Source organism: Crocodylus porosus, unplaced genomic scaffold (assembly GCF_001723895.1).
Source record: "Crocodylus porosus isolate Cpor-Errol unplaced genomic scaffold, CroPor_comp1, whole genome shotgun sequence".
Classification (NCBI taxonomy): domain Eukaryota; kingdom Metazoa; phylum Chordata; order Crocodylia; family Crocodylidae; genus Crocodylus; species Crocodylus porosus.
Genome location: NW_017728944.1, coordinates 3,281,008 through 3,295,111, shown reverse-complemented (window position 1 = coordinate 3,295,111; position 14,104 = coordinate 3,281,008). Strand labels below are relative to the sequence as shown.

The 14,104-nt window shown below is 41.3% G+C and overlaps 1 protein-coding gene across 1 annotated transcript in view; it reads left to right on the top strand.

Annotated features, from left to right (window-relative positions):
• Positions 1-248: 248 nt before the first annotated feature.
• The window catches only part of LOC109320402 (keratin, type I cytoskeletal 12-like), a 28,168-nt gene continuing 14,312 nt past the window's right edge, over positions 249-14,104 (top strand). The window contains exons 1-6 of the mRNA XM_019550493.1: positions 249-816; positions 5,960-6,042; positions 6,387-6,571; positions 8,810-8,967; positions 9,062-9,187; positions 9,353-9,573. Of these exons, the coding sequence (XP_019406038.1) occupies positions 385-816; positions 5,960-6,042; positions 6,387-6,571; positions 8,810-8,967; positions 9,062-9,187; positions 9,353-9,573 (1,205 nt within the window). The 5' untranslated portion in view covers positions 249-384. The remainder of the gene's footprint in view (positions 817-5,959; positions 6,043-6,386; positions 6,572-8,809; positions 8,968-9,061; positions 9,188-9,352; positions 9,574-14,104) is intronic.

Here is a 14,104-nt window from a genome sequence, read left to right as displayed (position 1 = left end):
CTAAACAAGTTGTACACACAACGCCCTTTAAAAAATATAAGCTTTATGTGGGAAGTAATAATTTCCTTAATGGGTTTGTTCAAATTAATAGCAGCAGGTATAATGAAAAAAATTCAGTATCTCCAAAATGACAAAGAAGCCTCCACTATTTTAGGAGTTTTTGTCAAGCACATATGAACAAGTTACAGCAGTTACATGATTCAGATACTGACAACAATTCCATTGTGTGTCAACAGGGGTGGAGTTTACAGCTGGCATGCCTTCTTTTTGAGATACAGTATAAAGGTTCAAGAAGCATACAACACTCTTCACATTAACTGCCCTGAATATTGTGGATCTTTAGCTATTTCATTTTTTAAAAAAGAAAAACAAAGCAAAACACCAATGGCGTTTTCTACCCGAAGCTTTCACAGGAGCACAAGTTCCACTTTCCAGGCACCTGCACCCAGCCTAAGCAGTTCATCTTACAGGAAAATAGGTATTCAAAAGTATCAGGCACCTAGTGTCTATGGGGGAGCAGGTGGCTGTGGAACCCGCATTTCTACCAGTACCAAATACGGAGGAGGCTTTGGACATGGCTCTGACAATACCTTTCAGTTCAATGCTATTGGTAATGACTTACTTGCTGGCAATGAGAAACTGACCATGCAGAATCTCAATGACCGTTTGGCTTCCTATCTGGAGAAGGTGCATTCTCTAGAAAAGACCAACTCCCAGCTTGAAAAGCAGATCAGAGAGTGGTATGCAAATAGCTCCTCAAGTACAAGACAAGACTACAGTCCATATTACAATACAGTTGATGAACTCCGGAAAAAGGTAAGAGACCATATACTTGCCCATAGCCTTGTATCTGTAACGGTAGTTTGATTATTTGGGAAGAAAGAGAATCAGTTAATTGTAAAAAATATATTATTCAATCCCTGGTTGTCTTTTCATAGAGCATTAACCATTTAGCTTTGTCCCCTTATAGCCTGGTTAGTAATGCAATTAACTTTGCATAGTTTATCTTGCTACAAAAAATATATATGTATAAGATGACTGACTTGATTCTTCTGTTACAGGTTCTATTAGGTGCTTTTAAGAAAAAAACTAACAACAACACTTTAAACTTTCATATATAGCCTTCTACCTGTAGACTTCAAAGTACTTTCCACATAAGTTATCTTTTCTTTCTCATCTAGGTAAATTGAGGCACAGAGGAATGAAATCATTTGTCCAAGGCTATAGAGCCTGCCACATTAGTACAGAACCCATGTCTTCTGCCTCCCAATAAAGTGCCCCATTTAATGAGCCACACATAAATGGAACAAGGGAATATACAATTTTAAAATAATTTCCTCAGTGCTCTGTAACTCAAACAGTATACATTAAGACCTTTATATTAATAAACATTGCTCCAGAGGTAGACCTTTCAGGTGTTGAAAGTGCATGTTATAACCTGTATAATAATAATAAAAATCCACAAGTACTCAGTGACAAGTATAATTTCTTTCTAAGTACCAGTAAATGACTCAAAAAAACATAAAGTGACAAGGATGCCATTTATATCTGCAAGAGGCAGGAAATTTTGAGTAAATAGTAAAATTTGGGTTTTTTTATTTATTTCAAACTGTCACTTACAAAACTTACACTTGCAGGTTTTATTTATCAAGCTACAAAGGAGTGGATCAGAGATACCATTTCTATTATCTTGATGTACTGCATATGTGGGGTGAAGTTCATATCAAACTTCCAGGCTTTAACTTTATATGTTTATGGTTAATCTAATCTAATCTAATCTAATCCCTTATTCTGTCACACATAGACAAATGTAAACAAACAGTATCTTTTTACCTGGGAGTAACCATTTAAGGACATTTGAGGACATATAGACAGTCAAAGTCCTTTCCATTTCATAACTCAGTCATTTCGTCACCTAATTTCCCCTCTTTTGTTATTCAAATATTTTATTTAAAAATTTTTATAGTGCTTTTGAGTAAATAGTAACATTCTTTTTGAACTGCTAAATGTTTAGTAATGGAACATATTTGACAATTTTGTATATTGTGCCCCTTGTTACCAAAATTAAAAATATCACATTTCATCAACATGGTCTATGACAGCAAAAGATCAGAACTACAGATTCTGGCTTAAAACTTGCTTTAAATTTTTTTTTTTAATGTAGTACAATGTAGAGGTAGAGGGAAGTAACTTTGGATGAAATCTATAAAGACATTTTACTTGCTTTTAGGTTATGTTTAACTTCACAAAAAAATAAGGTGCCTAGTCTTATAAAGGTGATCCAAAGAAACAGTTCATACAGGCTCACTATATAGTTAGTGAGCAGAGACAGGCACCTTCAAAGGTTGTTTCATAAAATAGATAGACCTATGTCTGATGAACTCCTGCCACTCTTTCAAGTGTAGGTACCAGAAGCAGAGTTATGAGCTAGGTGCCTCTGTCTACTCAGGATTCGATGCCCAGAGTCCTTTTCTAAGGGCAAGTCCTAACAATACAGGGCTCATTCATTTTAAAATGCAGCAGCAGCATCAGTCTTCCTGATAATCCAAGGGTGCCCAAAATGTGGCTCAAGAGCTCAATGAAGGACAGGAGCCCCTTTAATGCAGCCCACTACCCAGAACTACCACTTTAAAATGGTCATGTAGAGGCACTACTTTAGGAACCCCTAATGTAATTGTCTAGTGGTCAGAGAACTCACTGAGGAAATGGGAGACCCATGTCAGGCCCTCTCAGCCTGAGGGCATTCAAACCATATTACTCAGGAAAGTGCCATAATCACTAGATGAGAGGACACTCTGGGAGAGGGTACCCTCCATCTCTCCAAGTGAATCTGGGCCACTGAGGAACCAAGAATGTAAGAATCATTGAGCCAGAAGGAGAAGAAGCTTGAACCTGTAGTCAGATTAAGGTACTCTACTGGGAGCAAGAAGACCTGGGATTTGGACCCTACCCCCTGTACTCCTTATGCACTTAACATCAGAAAAATCATTAGATAAAAAAAGAAATAATTCATGGAGCAGAGACTGGATATCCTATACTAGGAAATCCTGCAAAAGCCCCAGCTCTTTGGTATCTACTATAGTTGAAAGGAAAAAACGTCAACTGCATCTGAGATCTAGAGAACTGTAGCAGTAAGAATTTAGCAGTGTCTTGAGACAGGAAAGAACTCCAGAGGCAAGAAATTCACACGCACTGAAACATCATTCACATATACATGCCCTCACATTCTTTGCATTTTTCTTTCTATTTTGTTTTGTATTACATTCCTTGTCTTTCAAAATTTATAGTTTCCTCCTTCCCTCTTTCACCATCCCCTTCCTTTCCTTATATTCTTTCTCTCTTTCCTCCTCTCCTTTTTCTGTTGAATTTTCTTAAGCAGCTGTCAGCAATGTATGGCCTGTGGGCCAGATCTGACCCATGGACACACTGGAACCAGCCCATGGAGCTGCAAGTATTTGCCTGTGTGCACACCCACTCTGGGGCTGAGGAGTGAGAAGCTGTGCCAGGGTTGGGGAGCTGGAAGCTGTGTCTATGCCCCCTACCCTGCCCCATCCCCAAGACTGTAGCATGGGCACAGCTTCCAACTGCAGGGCAGCTGCACAGGGGCCAAGGACTGGGAACCTGTGCCTACACTACTGCCCAGATCCCCTGTGGAGCTGCACTGCATCTGGGAAGCTGGGGACTGGGAGGACCTGCGGCAATGTAGATGCAGCTCCCAGTTGTGTGGCTCCAGCAGGGGCGTAAGGAAAACTCACCCCACCATGGCTGCCCCGCTGCCTCAGCCACCTGATCCGTGCCAGACTGAGGCTGAGTTGTTTCAGTCCATGGCATGAAAAATGGTGCTGGCTTCTGTTCTTAAACATTTTCAAAAAGTCCCTTCAATCCATCTACCCTTCTCATTGTCCTCCAAGTCAAAGTCCAAACCCCTAAATCTTGGTCTATCTTCCTACTACCTCCAGTTCTGAAGTGTATAAAGAGGAACAAGGAAAAATATCAAAATATTGCTTGGTATTCCTTGAAGAGACAGGACTACACTATTTGGACCACAACAAAAAATATAGAAGTTTAAATTTAGGGACTCTTTTTTCTTAATCAGGCCATGCTTCTGTCATTTACAGTACAGCAACAATTATCCAGAACTCAATTAGTTAGAAAGTCAATTAATTGGAAGGTTTTGTATTAACACAGCCAGCAGCTGGGTTATACTTGTTGGTACGACAACTGTGCATTGTTTACTTACTTGTGCTTGAGATTTTACAACATTGCCCAGTACTATATATTTATTCCTGGTTTGTTTTTTTTTAATATTTGCTGTACTGTAGAGTAATTAAAGTGCATTTCAACACTTTATACTGTGGTGTTTGATTATCTGGAAAACTGATTATCCAGAATGATGGTGACACTAATTACTCTGGATAACTGATGTTCTACTGTACTTGATGGAAAATGCATAGCCAGTTGTAGATAAAATTGAGTGCTGTCAAAGGATAATGTGGTCTCCCTACTTTCTAATTATTCTGACACACTTATTTCTTGGTTTAAAAGCCAAAAGTAAAGAGCTTCTGATAATATCACACACAACTTATACCAAAGACCTGATGCAAAACTAGAGCCAGTTTTTCCAAAATGCCATCTGAGAAGTGTGTAGTTGCTTTCCAGATTTGCGTGAAAGTGTGAAAATATATACCCTATTTTTATGAATGCACAGCAGTATTCCTTGTGTGCATACCCATCCAGATTATGGGGTAGATATTTTACCCATGCAAATCAGTCTGCTGCACAAGTGCTTGGAGTTTTTCAAAACTCAGGCCCTTAATTATTCCACCTGGCATTTGATCAGGAAATACAGTAAGAATTTCTCACTTTCAACGCTTATCTGTCCTGCTTTTGGATCAGCTAAGAGAGCCAATCTAGCTATGACCTATATATAGCTCTCTCATGTTTAAACTCACAGGAAGGGAACATAGAGAACCAAATCATTCCACTCCATAGAAAACTGGTTTGTGCCAGGCAATGCATATAGCCCTGTAAAACAGCGACTGGTCGCTCTTGATGTTCCAAATGTTTAGGATCTCTGGTATTTTGTGAAAATGACCTCACCTCCCTACACAGCTCCACTCCCTCCCTCAAGGAGATAAGAATTGGTGCTCTTGCTTGCTTCTATCAGCACTCTCTGCCACCCAATAGCATAACAATGGGTGAGCGGGGCACAAGCCCCAGGCACTACCGAGTGGGGGAGGGAGGAGTTGCAGCCCAGAATGGAACTAGGAATGTTCTTCATTTCCTTGTTCATTTCTTCTCTCCTAGTCCCTGCACCCTGCACCTTCCCTGGAGCAGCTTCAGCTCCAGCAGGGTGGGAGGGCAAAACAACAGCAGCAGTGCACAGTGTAGGAGCCATAGCCAAAGTCTTACTGTTGCAGGAGGGAGATGTCGCCTTCATTTTTGCCACCAAAAAACTGGTGTTTACATGTCTGCTCAACAGAATAGAAGTGGCAAAAAAGGCAACATCTCCCCTCTACAGCTCTGACTGCTTCTGCCTGGACAGTAGTACTGGCCAGTTATGATTTTGCTATCACACTGTAATCTTCCAGTGCTTCCAAGTTTAAGGTTATATAGACTGGTTTTCCTGGCTCCATGCTTACAAGCTTTGCTGCCTACAAAGTTTTAAACACAGGTTCCGAGGAAAGGGAGAAACGCCCCAAGAGTCCCTACTCTGTCCTTCTACTGCTTAAGGAATTTCTTCTTTTCGCCTGGGTTTGGTTGTCTCCACACCATAAAGCTAAGTGGAGCAGACAGCCATATAACAGGTTCCTTGGAAAACAGACCAATCTGATTATTGGGACTTATTAAATATTTTGCAATGTCATACAGAGATATTATTTAAGATTTACATATATGTTTGGTTTAACTCTGGATCAATTGCCAATCTATCATCTTCTGAGCAACTATTCTTTTTCAGATTGGGGCCGTGCAACTGGAAAATGCCCGGCTCATTTTACAGATCGACAATGCCAAGCTAGCTGCTGATGACTTTAGAATGAAGTAAGTTCTACAAGCATTTAATAAGATCCTTTCCCTGCTCTTGACATTCAAGTTCCCAGAAGGCCAGCTTAGTCTGAAAACAAAGAAGAGTTTTATGAATGGACTTGAACAGTAAGACTTAATGACTGCGTTCCATAAATCCCATCTATGCCATTCCCACAAAAGACTCTACACATGCCTTTTATATTTACTTAGACAACATTTGTATATGTTGGCATTTTAAAAAGTTAGTGAACTTAAAATTCCAAATTAAACCTTTTATCACCAAAATGTTAAGAAAAGGTAACTGCAAATGGGTCAAACATTTATGTTGGGATGATGCCAGAATCAGTTTTATTTTCCAGGTATGAGAGTGAGCTAGCCATCAGACAAGGGGCAGAAAATGATACTGCTGGACTGCTCAAAGTCATTGATGACTTGACCTTGACAAAGGCACACTTAGAGTCACAGGTCGAAGGTATGACTGAAGAACTGGCTTTCCTCAAGAAAAACCATGAGGAGGCAAGTATAACAGACCAGCTCATTTACAGTCTATTTTTCCCCTTCACTGAGATACACAGAACATTCGACACACACAAATGTCATTAGGAATAAAGAAAATGACATGGCTATTCTGAAACAAAGAAGTCTTAGTATTGAATTATTTCAGGACAGATATTCATAAGCCATGCATTACATAGGGCCCCTGATTTGAGTAGCACCTGTCAATTCAGGGTGGCTAATAGCTTCTGGAGAGCATCTGTAACTGTGTCCTGGATTTTGCTCCCCACAAAATGAGAACTTTACAGAGGAACAATACTTTCTGTGCTAGGACCTGTGGCACTCCAATGAGTATTGAACACACTCCAGGATGCAAGAGGAGTTGACTATGGCAAAGCTCAGCTTTGGCAATGCTTGGAAGAGTTTTTGCAGACAGGTTGGACTGATGCTAGGGGGATAAGCTAAGGGATTTCTAATGTGAATGATCGGTGGGTTAGGGATAGTGGGTAGGTTTGGAGGTGGGAATAAGCAGCAGTATAGACGTACCCTTTATGGCTTGGGAAAATAAGGTGAAACATTTTCCTTTAAGGAAGATCTTTGGTTTTATCCATCACCACTAAATATAAAAGATGACTGGGAGCCAAGACTCTCACACACTCTGATTCACAGTGGGTGTGTCTACATAAGATACTATTGTGGAGTGGTTACTGCGCATTTATTTAGTACTTGTATAAGCAAGGACTAAAGAGATGTGTAGTAGGGCTGGATCCAGATATGCAGGCATGTGTGGTTTGTGATGCTGCAAACTTCTTTGCAGTGCCACAAACCATACAAGTTGCACATTAAATCAGTGCTCAGTGCTGCTAATTTGCAGTGCCAGGGCAAAATTTGTTATCGGGATTTCCCAGTAGCAAAAAAAAGAAAAGCTGGGGAAAAAAGCATCACAAACCATGCTGAAGTGGCAAGCACTGAGACAAATGCAGAGATGGGGGATCAGACAGCCCAGAGCTGCCTGCTCTTCTGTTTCTGCACACTGTGGAGCCTCCATGCTGAGGTACCCTGTGCCCCAACCAGCCACTCCACGGCTCCGCAGTAGAGCCCCCATGCTGAGACACACAGAGACAGAAGCAGCCCTGTGTCACCCACACTGCAATCCAGTGTCACCCAAGACTGGGTGATCCCCTGTCTTGAGGCACACTGTGCCCCAGCCAGGCAGGGAGTGGCTAGCTAGGGCATAGGTGCCTCAGCACTGGGGCTCCACAGAGCATGAAGACAGAAGAGCAGGAAGCCCTGGGCTGCTTGCTCTCCCATCTCCACATGCCACTCCACAGCTGGCCAGGGTGCCTCACCCTGTGCTGTAGCCAACATCCCTACCCCCCAGCCACAGCACATACAGTAGTGGGACAACGCATTCAGCTGCAAAGCACATGGGCGCTGGGGTACAAAGTAGCAACAAATTTGTGCTGCTACTATTTGTGCTGCTGTAAAGACATCTGCTGATGTGGACAGGGCCTAAATGGAGTTACTGCACAGTAGTGCTAGCAAATGTTTTTTAAGAGATGCTACTGTGCAGTAGCCTAATAACACTGCACAGTAACATATTAGCACTGTCCATCCTGCGATGCACTACTGCTCAGTATTATTAGGCTACTACGCAGTCAGAGTCTCATGTAGATGCGCTGTGTACAGCTCTAAAGCCACAGTGTCAAAAATGTGGCCTACAGACTGGAACTGACCCACCAAATCCTATGATCCAGCCCACAGTGCTGCCTGTAGATGATGGAGCCAGTGTGTGATACACATGGCATGCAGGGCTAGAGCCAGCACACCTGCTTGAAGCAATCTGCAGGCAAGTCCAGGGTGCACGCTGCATGTGATATCTGCACCGAGCCAGCTCTGCACTGGATTTGGCATGTGGGCCCAGGCTCTAGGCCTAATCTGGCCTGCAGACTGGCTCCATACCCTTCATCCCGCTTGTGGGGCCAGACAGGTTTGATCCCCTGATGTAAGGAAATCGCCTAACTTCTGTTTTGCATTTTCCCTTGCTACAAAGTGAGCAAAACAGACCCTAGAGTGTGAAAATGAAATGACTAATAAAGTAAAACAATTGAGATTCACTGAGATAAGATGCTAGTTAAGAACTATGAATTAGTTTTATGACTTCATTTTTTATGCACTTTGATTTATTTCTTAATTTCTGATTTACATGACTGCATGTTTTGCCTATTTGGTGTTAATTACTATAGAAGGTCTACAACTCTATTCTTTAAACCTTTTCTTAAGGAAGTTGACAGGCTGAAAAAACAACTGGGTGGCACAGTGAATGTAGAAGTGGATGCTGCTCCAAGTATTGATCTTGCCAAGATTATGGAAAACATGAGGCAGCAATATGAAAGCATGGCACAAAAAAATCGTCAGGAGGCCAAAGACCGGTTTGATAGACAGGTAAACTCTCACTGCATAAACATCAGAAGGCACCTCAGAAAGGAGATCATTCAGGGTTTAAAATCCATCTTCCTTTCCCTCCTTGATATTTCAGACAGAAGAACTGAATCAGGTAGTAGCTGTCAACACTGAACAACTGAACTCCAAAAAAACTGAGATCACAGACCTGAAGCGGACCTTCCAGAGCTTGGAGATAGAACTACAGTCCCAGCTTAGCATGGTAAAGCTTAACTAATATTTAACATAAAAAACTCCTTAACACATAATCAGGTAGATAAATAGAAAAACTTCATGGGCTTTTGATGTAAATATAATATTAAAACACAAAATAAGTCATCCTGAATAACACAACTCCTAAAGTTCTCTATTATTTCACTGGCTGCAGAAAAAAGCCTTAGAAGACACCTTGGCTGAAACTGAAGCACGCTATGGTTCACTGCTAGCCCAGATACAGGCTGCAGTTGGCAATGTAGGGGGACAGCTGCTACAGGTCCGAGATGACATGGAGCGTCAGAACAATGAATACAATATTCTCCTAGATGTAAAGACCCGTTTGGAGATGGAGATTGCCACGTATCGTCGCCTCCTGGAAGGAGAGGATATTGGGTGAGGAACTCAATACAAATGCAGTTTATCTTTCAGTTTACCATTATATGAAGTCAGGAAAAGTTGCAAACACTCTATATAATAACAGCTATCACAGTGAAGAGAGGAAAGAGAAGAGAGGACAAATGAAGACTTATATGTGCATCCAACAGAAAAAACAAGCAAAAAAACACTCCATTGGTGGTGTGGTAGTCTCAGTCTGGGTGACACCAAGCTGAATTCAAGTCATACAAGTTAAATGATTGTGTATGGTGTTCTAAAGTAGAAACATTTTCTAGGTGTTTTACTTTTCTCATTTTTTTAAAACTTCAGAAATGAAAATAACTTTCTCTCCTTTCCTTCCCCCCACAACAATAATAGTGAAACTACCAATTATAAATATCATGGCTATTCATGGTAACTTTCCAATTTTGAACTCTAGCAATAGACAATTCAGTATCTAAAGCAACCTGGTTGGTAGCACAAAAGAACCCTTAACCACTCTTTGCATAACTTCATGGGCAGTGAAGATGGGGACAGACTGGCACTTTGGCTAGGAACAGACACTCAAAAATTGAGCCTGAATTGATTCAATCCTTGCAGGTTACTCTAACCTGCCTGGGTAGAACCAGTTTGCAACTGAACAGACATTCCCTCTGGACTGAAGAAATACAGGCACATGCCTGCAGTGGCTCAGGGTAGCAGCTAGGGGGGCACTAGAGTAGCCCTCCCTTCCCTTCCACAGGACACTCTGATTAGGGAGGGGTGTAAACCCCAATTCTGCTTGCACTGTCCCAGGCTTGTTTCCAGTCACTGCTCAAGGGGCGGGAGTGTTGTCAGACCCCAGCCCTGAGCTAGCACTCTGAGGCAAAGGGGGGTGTGCAGTGCATGCATCTGTTGATGATACTGAGCTTTTCATTTTCCCTTTCCCTGCTTCTTCATACTGTCTGCAAACCTGAAAGTCGAGGGAACCAGCAGGGGGCTGATAACACAGCATTTATCAGCCCATCAACAAAACAAAAGCCTTTCTCATTAGTTCAAACTCTTCTTAAACAGCTTTTTCCAAGGAAGGAATGGAGGGACATTACCAGCTGACCTGTTGATTAGCTCCAAAAAGACCTAAGCAGACACTGTCCTGTCTGCCTGTCCCAGTGAAATTGGAGGTGCACACACACAGACACCTCTCAGCATTAGCTAGCTTATCACATGCCTAGGGTCCATGGGGCTGGGGTCCATGGTGTGGGAGCTGGAAGGAAGCAAGGGAGGGGGATCCCTGCTTGAGCAAGGAGTGGCAAGCGGGCGGAGCCAGGCAGACTCTGCTGTGCCTGCAGTCTCCAGTAGAGCTTTGGCTAGGGAGCAGAGGGGTGGAACCAGGCCTGTTCTCTGGAGCAGAGAGCACAGCCCAGCCCAGGGCTGGAAAGCATCTGGGATGCTGGAGGACTCTGGTTTAACTTAAATCTAGCAGGAGTCTGGGACAGACATTGCATAAACTGGTTTGACCCAAATCAGTTAAGACTGATCTACATTCAATCATATTTATCTTAAACCAGTTTCAGCCATTTTGAAACTGGTTTATGTGCATCGAATTTATGTTCTGTTACAGGTTTAAACCAGTTTCTGATTACTTAAATCAGTTTATGTCTAATCTCTGTCCCTAGCCTTTGTGAGAGGGTCTGCAAGCTATGTCACTCTGCTGTCCATATTTCATATATAGTGGATACAAAGCAGTCTGCAGCTGTGTCTGCTTCTCCCTAAGACCTGAACAAGGGCAATATGGTCTCAATTTGCCAAATCTCTCTCCCAACTATACAGTTTATGCAATAAAAGATATCACAAAAAAAACTCTTGCCTGTCATACATTTCCTGAACTATCATGGCTACAGCAACATTCTAACCCAATTTCTTCAATGTAATAAATACCATATATTTACAAGGCATATTCTATTCATATTTTTAACAGAAGTCATCAATCAGAGGTATCTAAAGAAATGTATGAGAAAGGTATGTCATCTAAAGTTTTATTTTAATATTTTTTATATTTGATTGCTGCTAATTAGAATGCTATAAAATTGATTAGGCTGATTTAAAATATTTGCTCAGAAGCAGATACGGACAGTGGAAATCTTATGGCAAAACTGCCAGTTCAGCTGAATGAATATGTAACCCTCAATGCATGTCTACAGGTACATTTCAGCATGCCTAAATGTAATAAGCATTAACTTAACATGCATTAAGCGGGTTTAGGCAGGCATCTACATGTGCAGGCATTAAAACACATTAATGCTGTGTGTGGACTGCCTTGGGACTAAAATTAGTCCCAAGTCAGTCCACACACAGACCGTTAATGCACTTTAAATGCATCTACACATGCATTAATGTGCTTTAACTATTCACGCCTAAATTTGATACCTATATTAGCAGGTACAGGTTTTCTTTGTTTTATGCTGTACATGCATTCCTGGAAAATTGCACATAACTCAAATTCACATAAACGGAACCCATTTTACAATGTAACAAACAGGGATATATTCCAAGACCTCAATTGTACTGACCCCCAGACCCATTTCTACCACTTTTACAAGACATTTTTGGTACTTACCAACAGCAGACAGTACACACAAGCACAGGGCATTATCATAATGGGGATGGCAACTACAGAAACACGTGTCACAGATAAGGAGCGACGAGTGCAGATCCACACAGGAGACTATATTTGGTGTCTGTCTTTCCCACAATACACTGCACAAAGCAGCTGACTGTAAGCTTCCACTGCACCCATAGCATAAGAGTGAATCTATCTCACATATAACAAATTTTTGGTATAAGAAGACTCATTGCATAAGAGCAAATTCACACGTACAGAACCCACATAAAGTGAGGAAACCCTGTATCAAAATTAGGTGCGATTAGCCCCAAAATGCCACTTTAAATGCACATTAAGGGCGCGCACATGTAGACGTGTGACCTAATGCACCTTAAATTTAGGCTAATGCACCTTAAAGCATCTCATGTAGACACACCTTCAGTGAACTAAAATATTCCTATTTAAAGCTCCTTAAGCCTAAACTGCCTGTGCTGAACTGAAGCCACAAAATGGTGAGTAGGAAGGAAGTCTAACTCAACCCAAAGTTCAGGATAAAGTTAAGGGTAATGTAGGTGTTCAGTGAATAGAGAATAGCGAAACCATATTGTACAGACCAGGAAAGAAAGATCCTCTGAACCAAACTGTTTTTTGAAAATGCTGCCTCTGCAAATGCACGCTTGTGAAACTGATGCCTCCTGCTGATGATCTATTTTTAGAAGTCTACCTAACTCAAGGAGGCAGCCGGCTGATTTCACAGGGAGATCACTGGGGCTGGCTGCCATTTTTGCAGACTGATCATAGTGGCACTCCCCCCTGCCACCGCTGATTGGCCAAAGAGTCCCAGTGGCCCCGCCCCTCACCACTGATTGTTTGTGAGGGCTGTCCATCATGTGGCTCTGTCCCTTGCTGCTGATTGGTGGAGGGGGCAGGGCCGCACAACAAGAAGCCCTCTCAGCCAATTCACCATGAGGGGCAGGGGCAGCAACCATCTGGGCTTCCCCTTTGTGTGGGAAGGACATTTTCTTCACTAATGCTTTCTTTTCAAGTTTGAAGACCTGGCTGGAATGATTTAGCTTTGAGCAGGGGGTTGGACTAGGGGATTCCTTCCAACCCTCATTTTCTATGATTCTATAAAAGATATCACCAAAAACCTCTTATTCTTAACATATTTCCTGGACCATCAGGGCTACAGCAAAGCTCCAATCCATTTATACCCTAAGCCAAAACTCAACATCTAACATATTACAATAAATGACATTTTCCTTTATAAAGCCGACCTTAAATTTAAGGACAAAACTATACACGATAAGTTATTTAACCTCTTTTCTTTTCATATGTACTTCAAACATCAAAAGAAAGTGCTAGCGAAGAAAATATTAACATTGATTACTGTTTTAATATGCAAGGGTTTCAATTAACTTTGTCTCATTTTATTTCCAGAAATAAATAAAATTAGAAAAATCAAGACAGTTGTTGAGGAGGTGGTTGATGGCAAAGTTGTCTCTTCCAAAGTTAAAGAGATTGAAGAGAAGATTTAAGTGGCAGCAGGAAAGATATGCCTCCAAGCTTCTCAGACTGATGGCAACAATTATATGATTAAACAAACAGTCCAAACCAGGTCCCCCTGAAGCCAATAGGAGGCTGAAAAATCCCCAGGTTATATGCTGGGAAAATCTGCTTTTCCTTTGTTTTTGTCTATTAATCATAATAATTTTTAAGAAGATTTGCATCCCTAAGTTACAAAGTACAAATATCTGTTAAAACCTTTTTATTTACAAGGTGACTGCCAAGTTTCTTAAAGAATGAGGGCTATCCAGTATTTGAGATAAGGTGTATACTATAATGTTATACAGAAATCCATAATTAATTCTAGGGTAGCTAGAAATTGGTCATTAATTTTACATTAGATATCAGACTTTTTAATTTAAATGAAATTGATTTTATTTTTAAAATTAAATTTGCTTAATA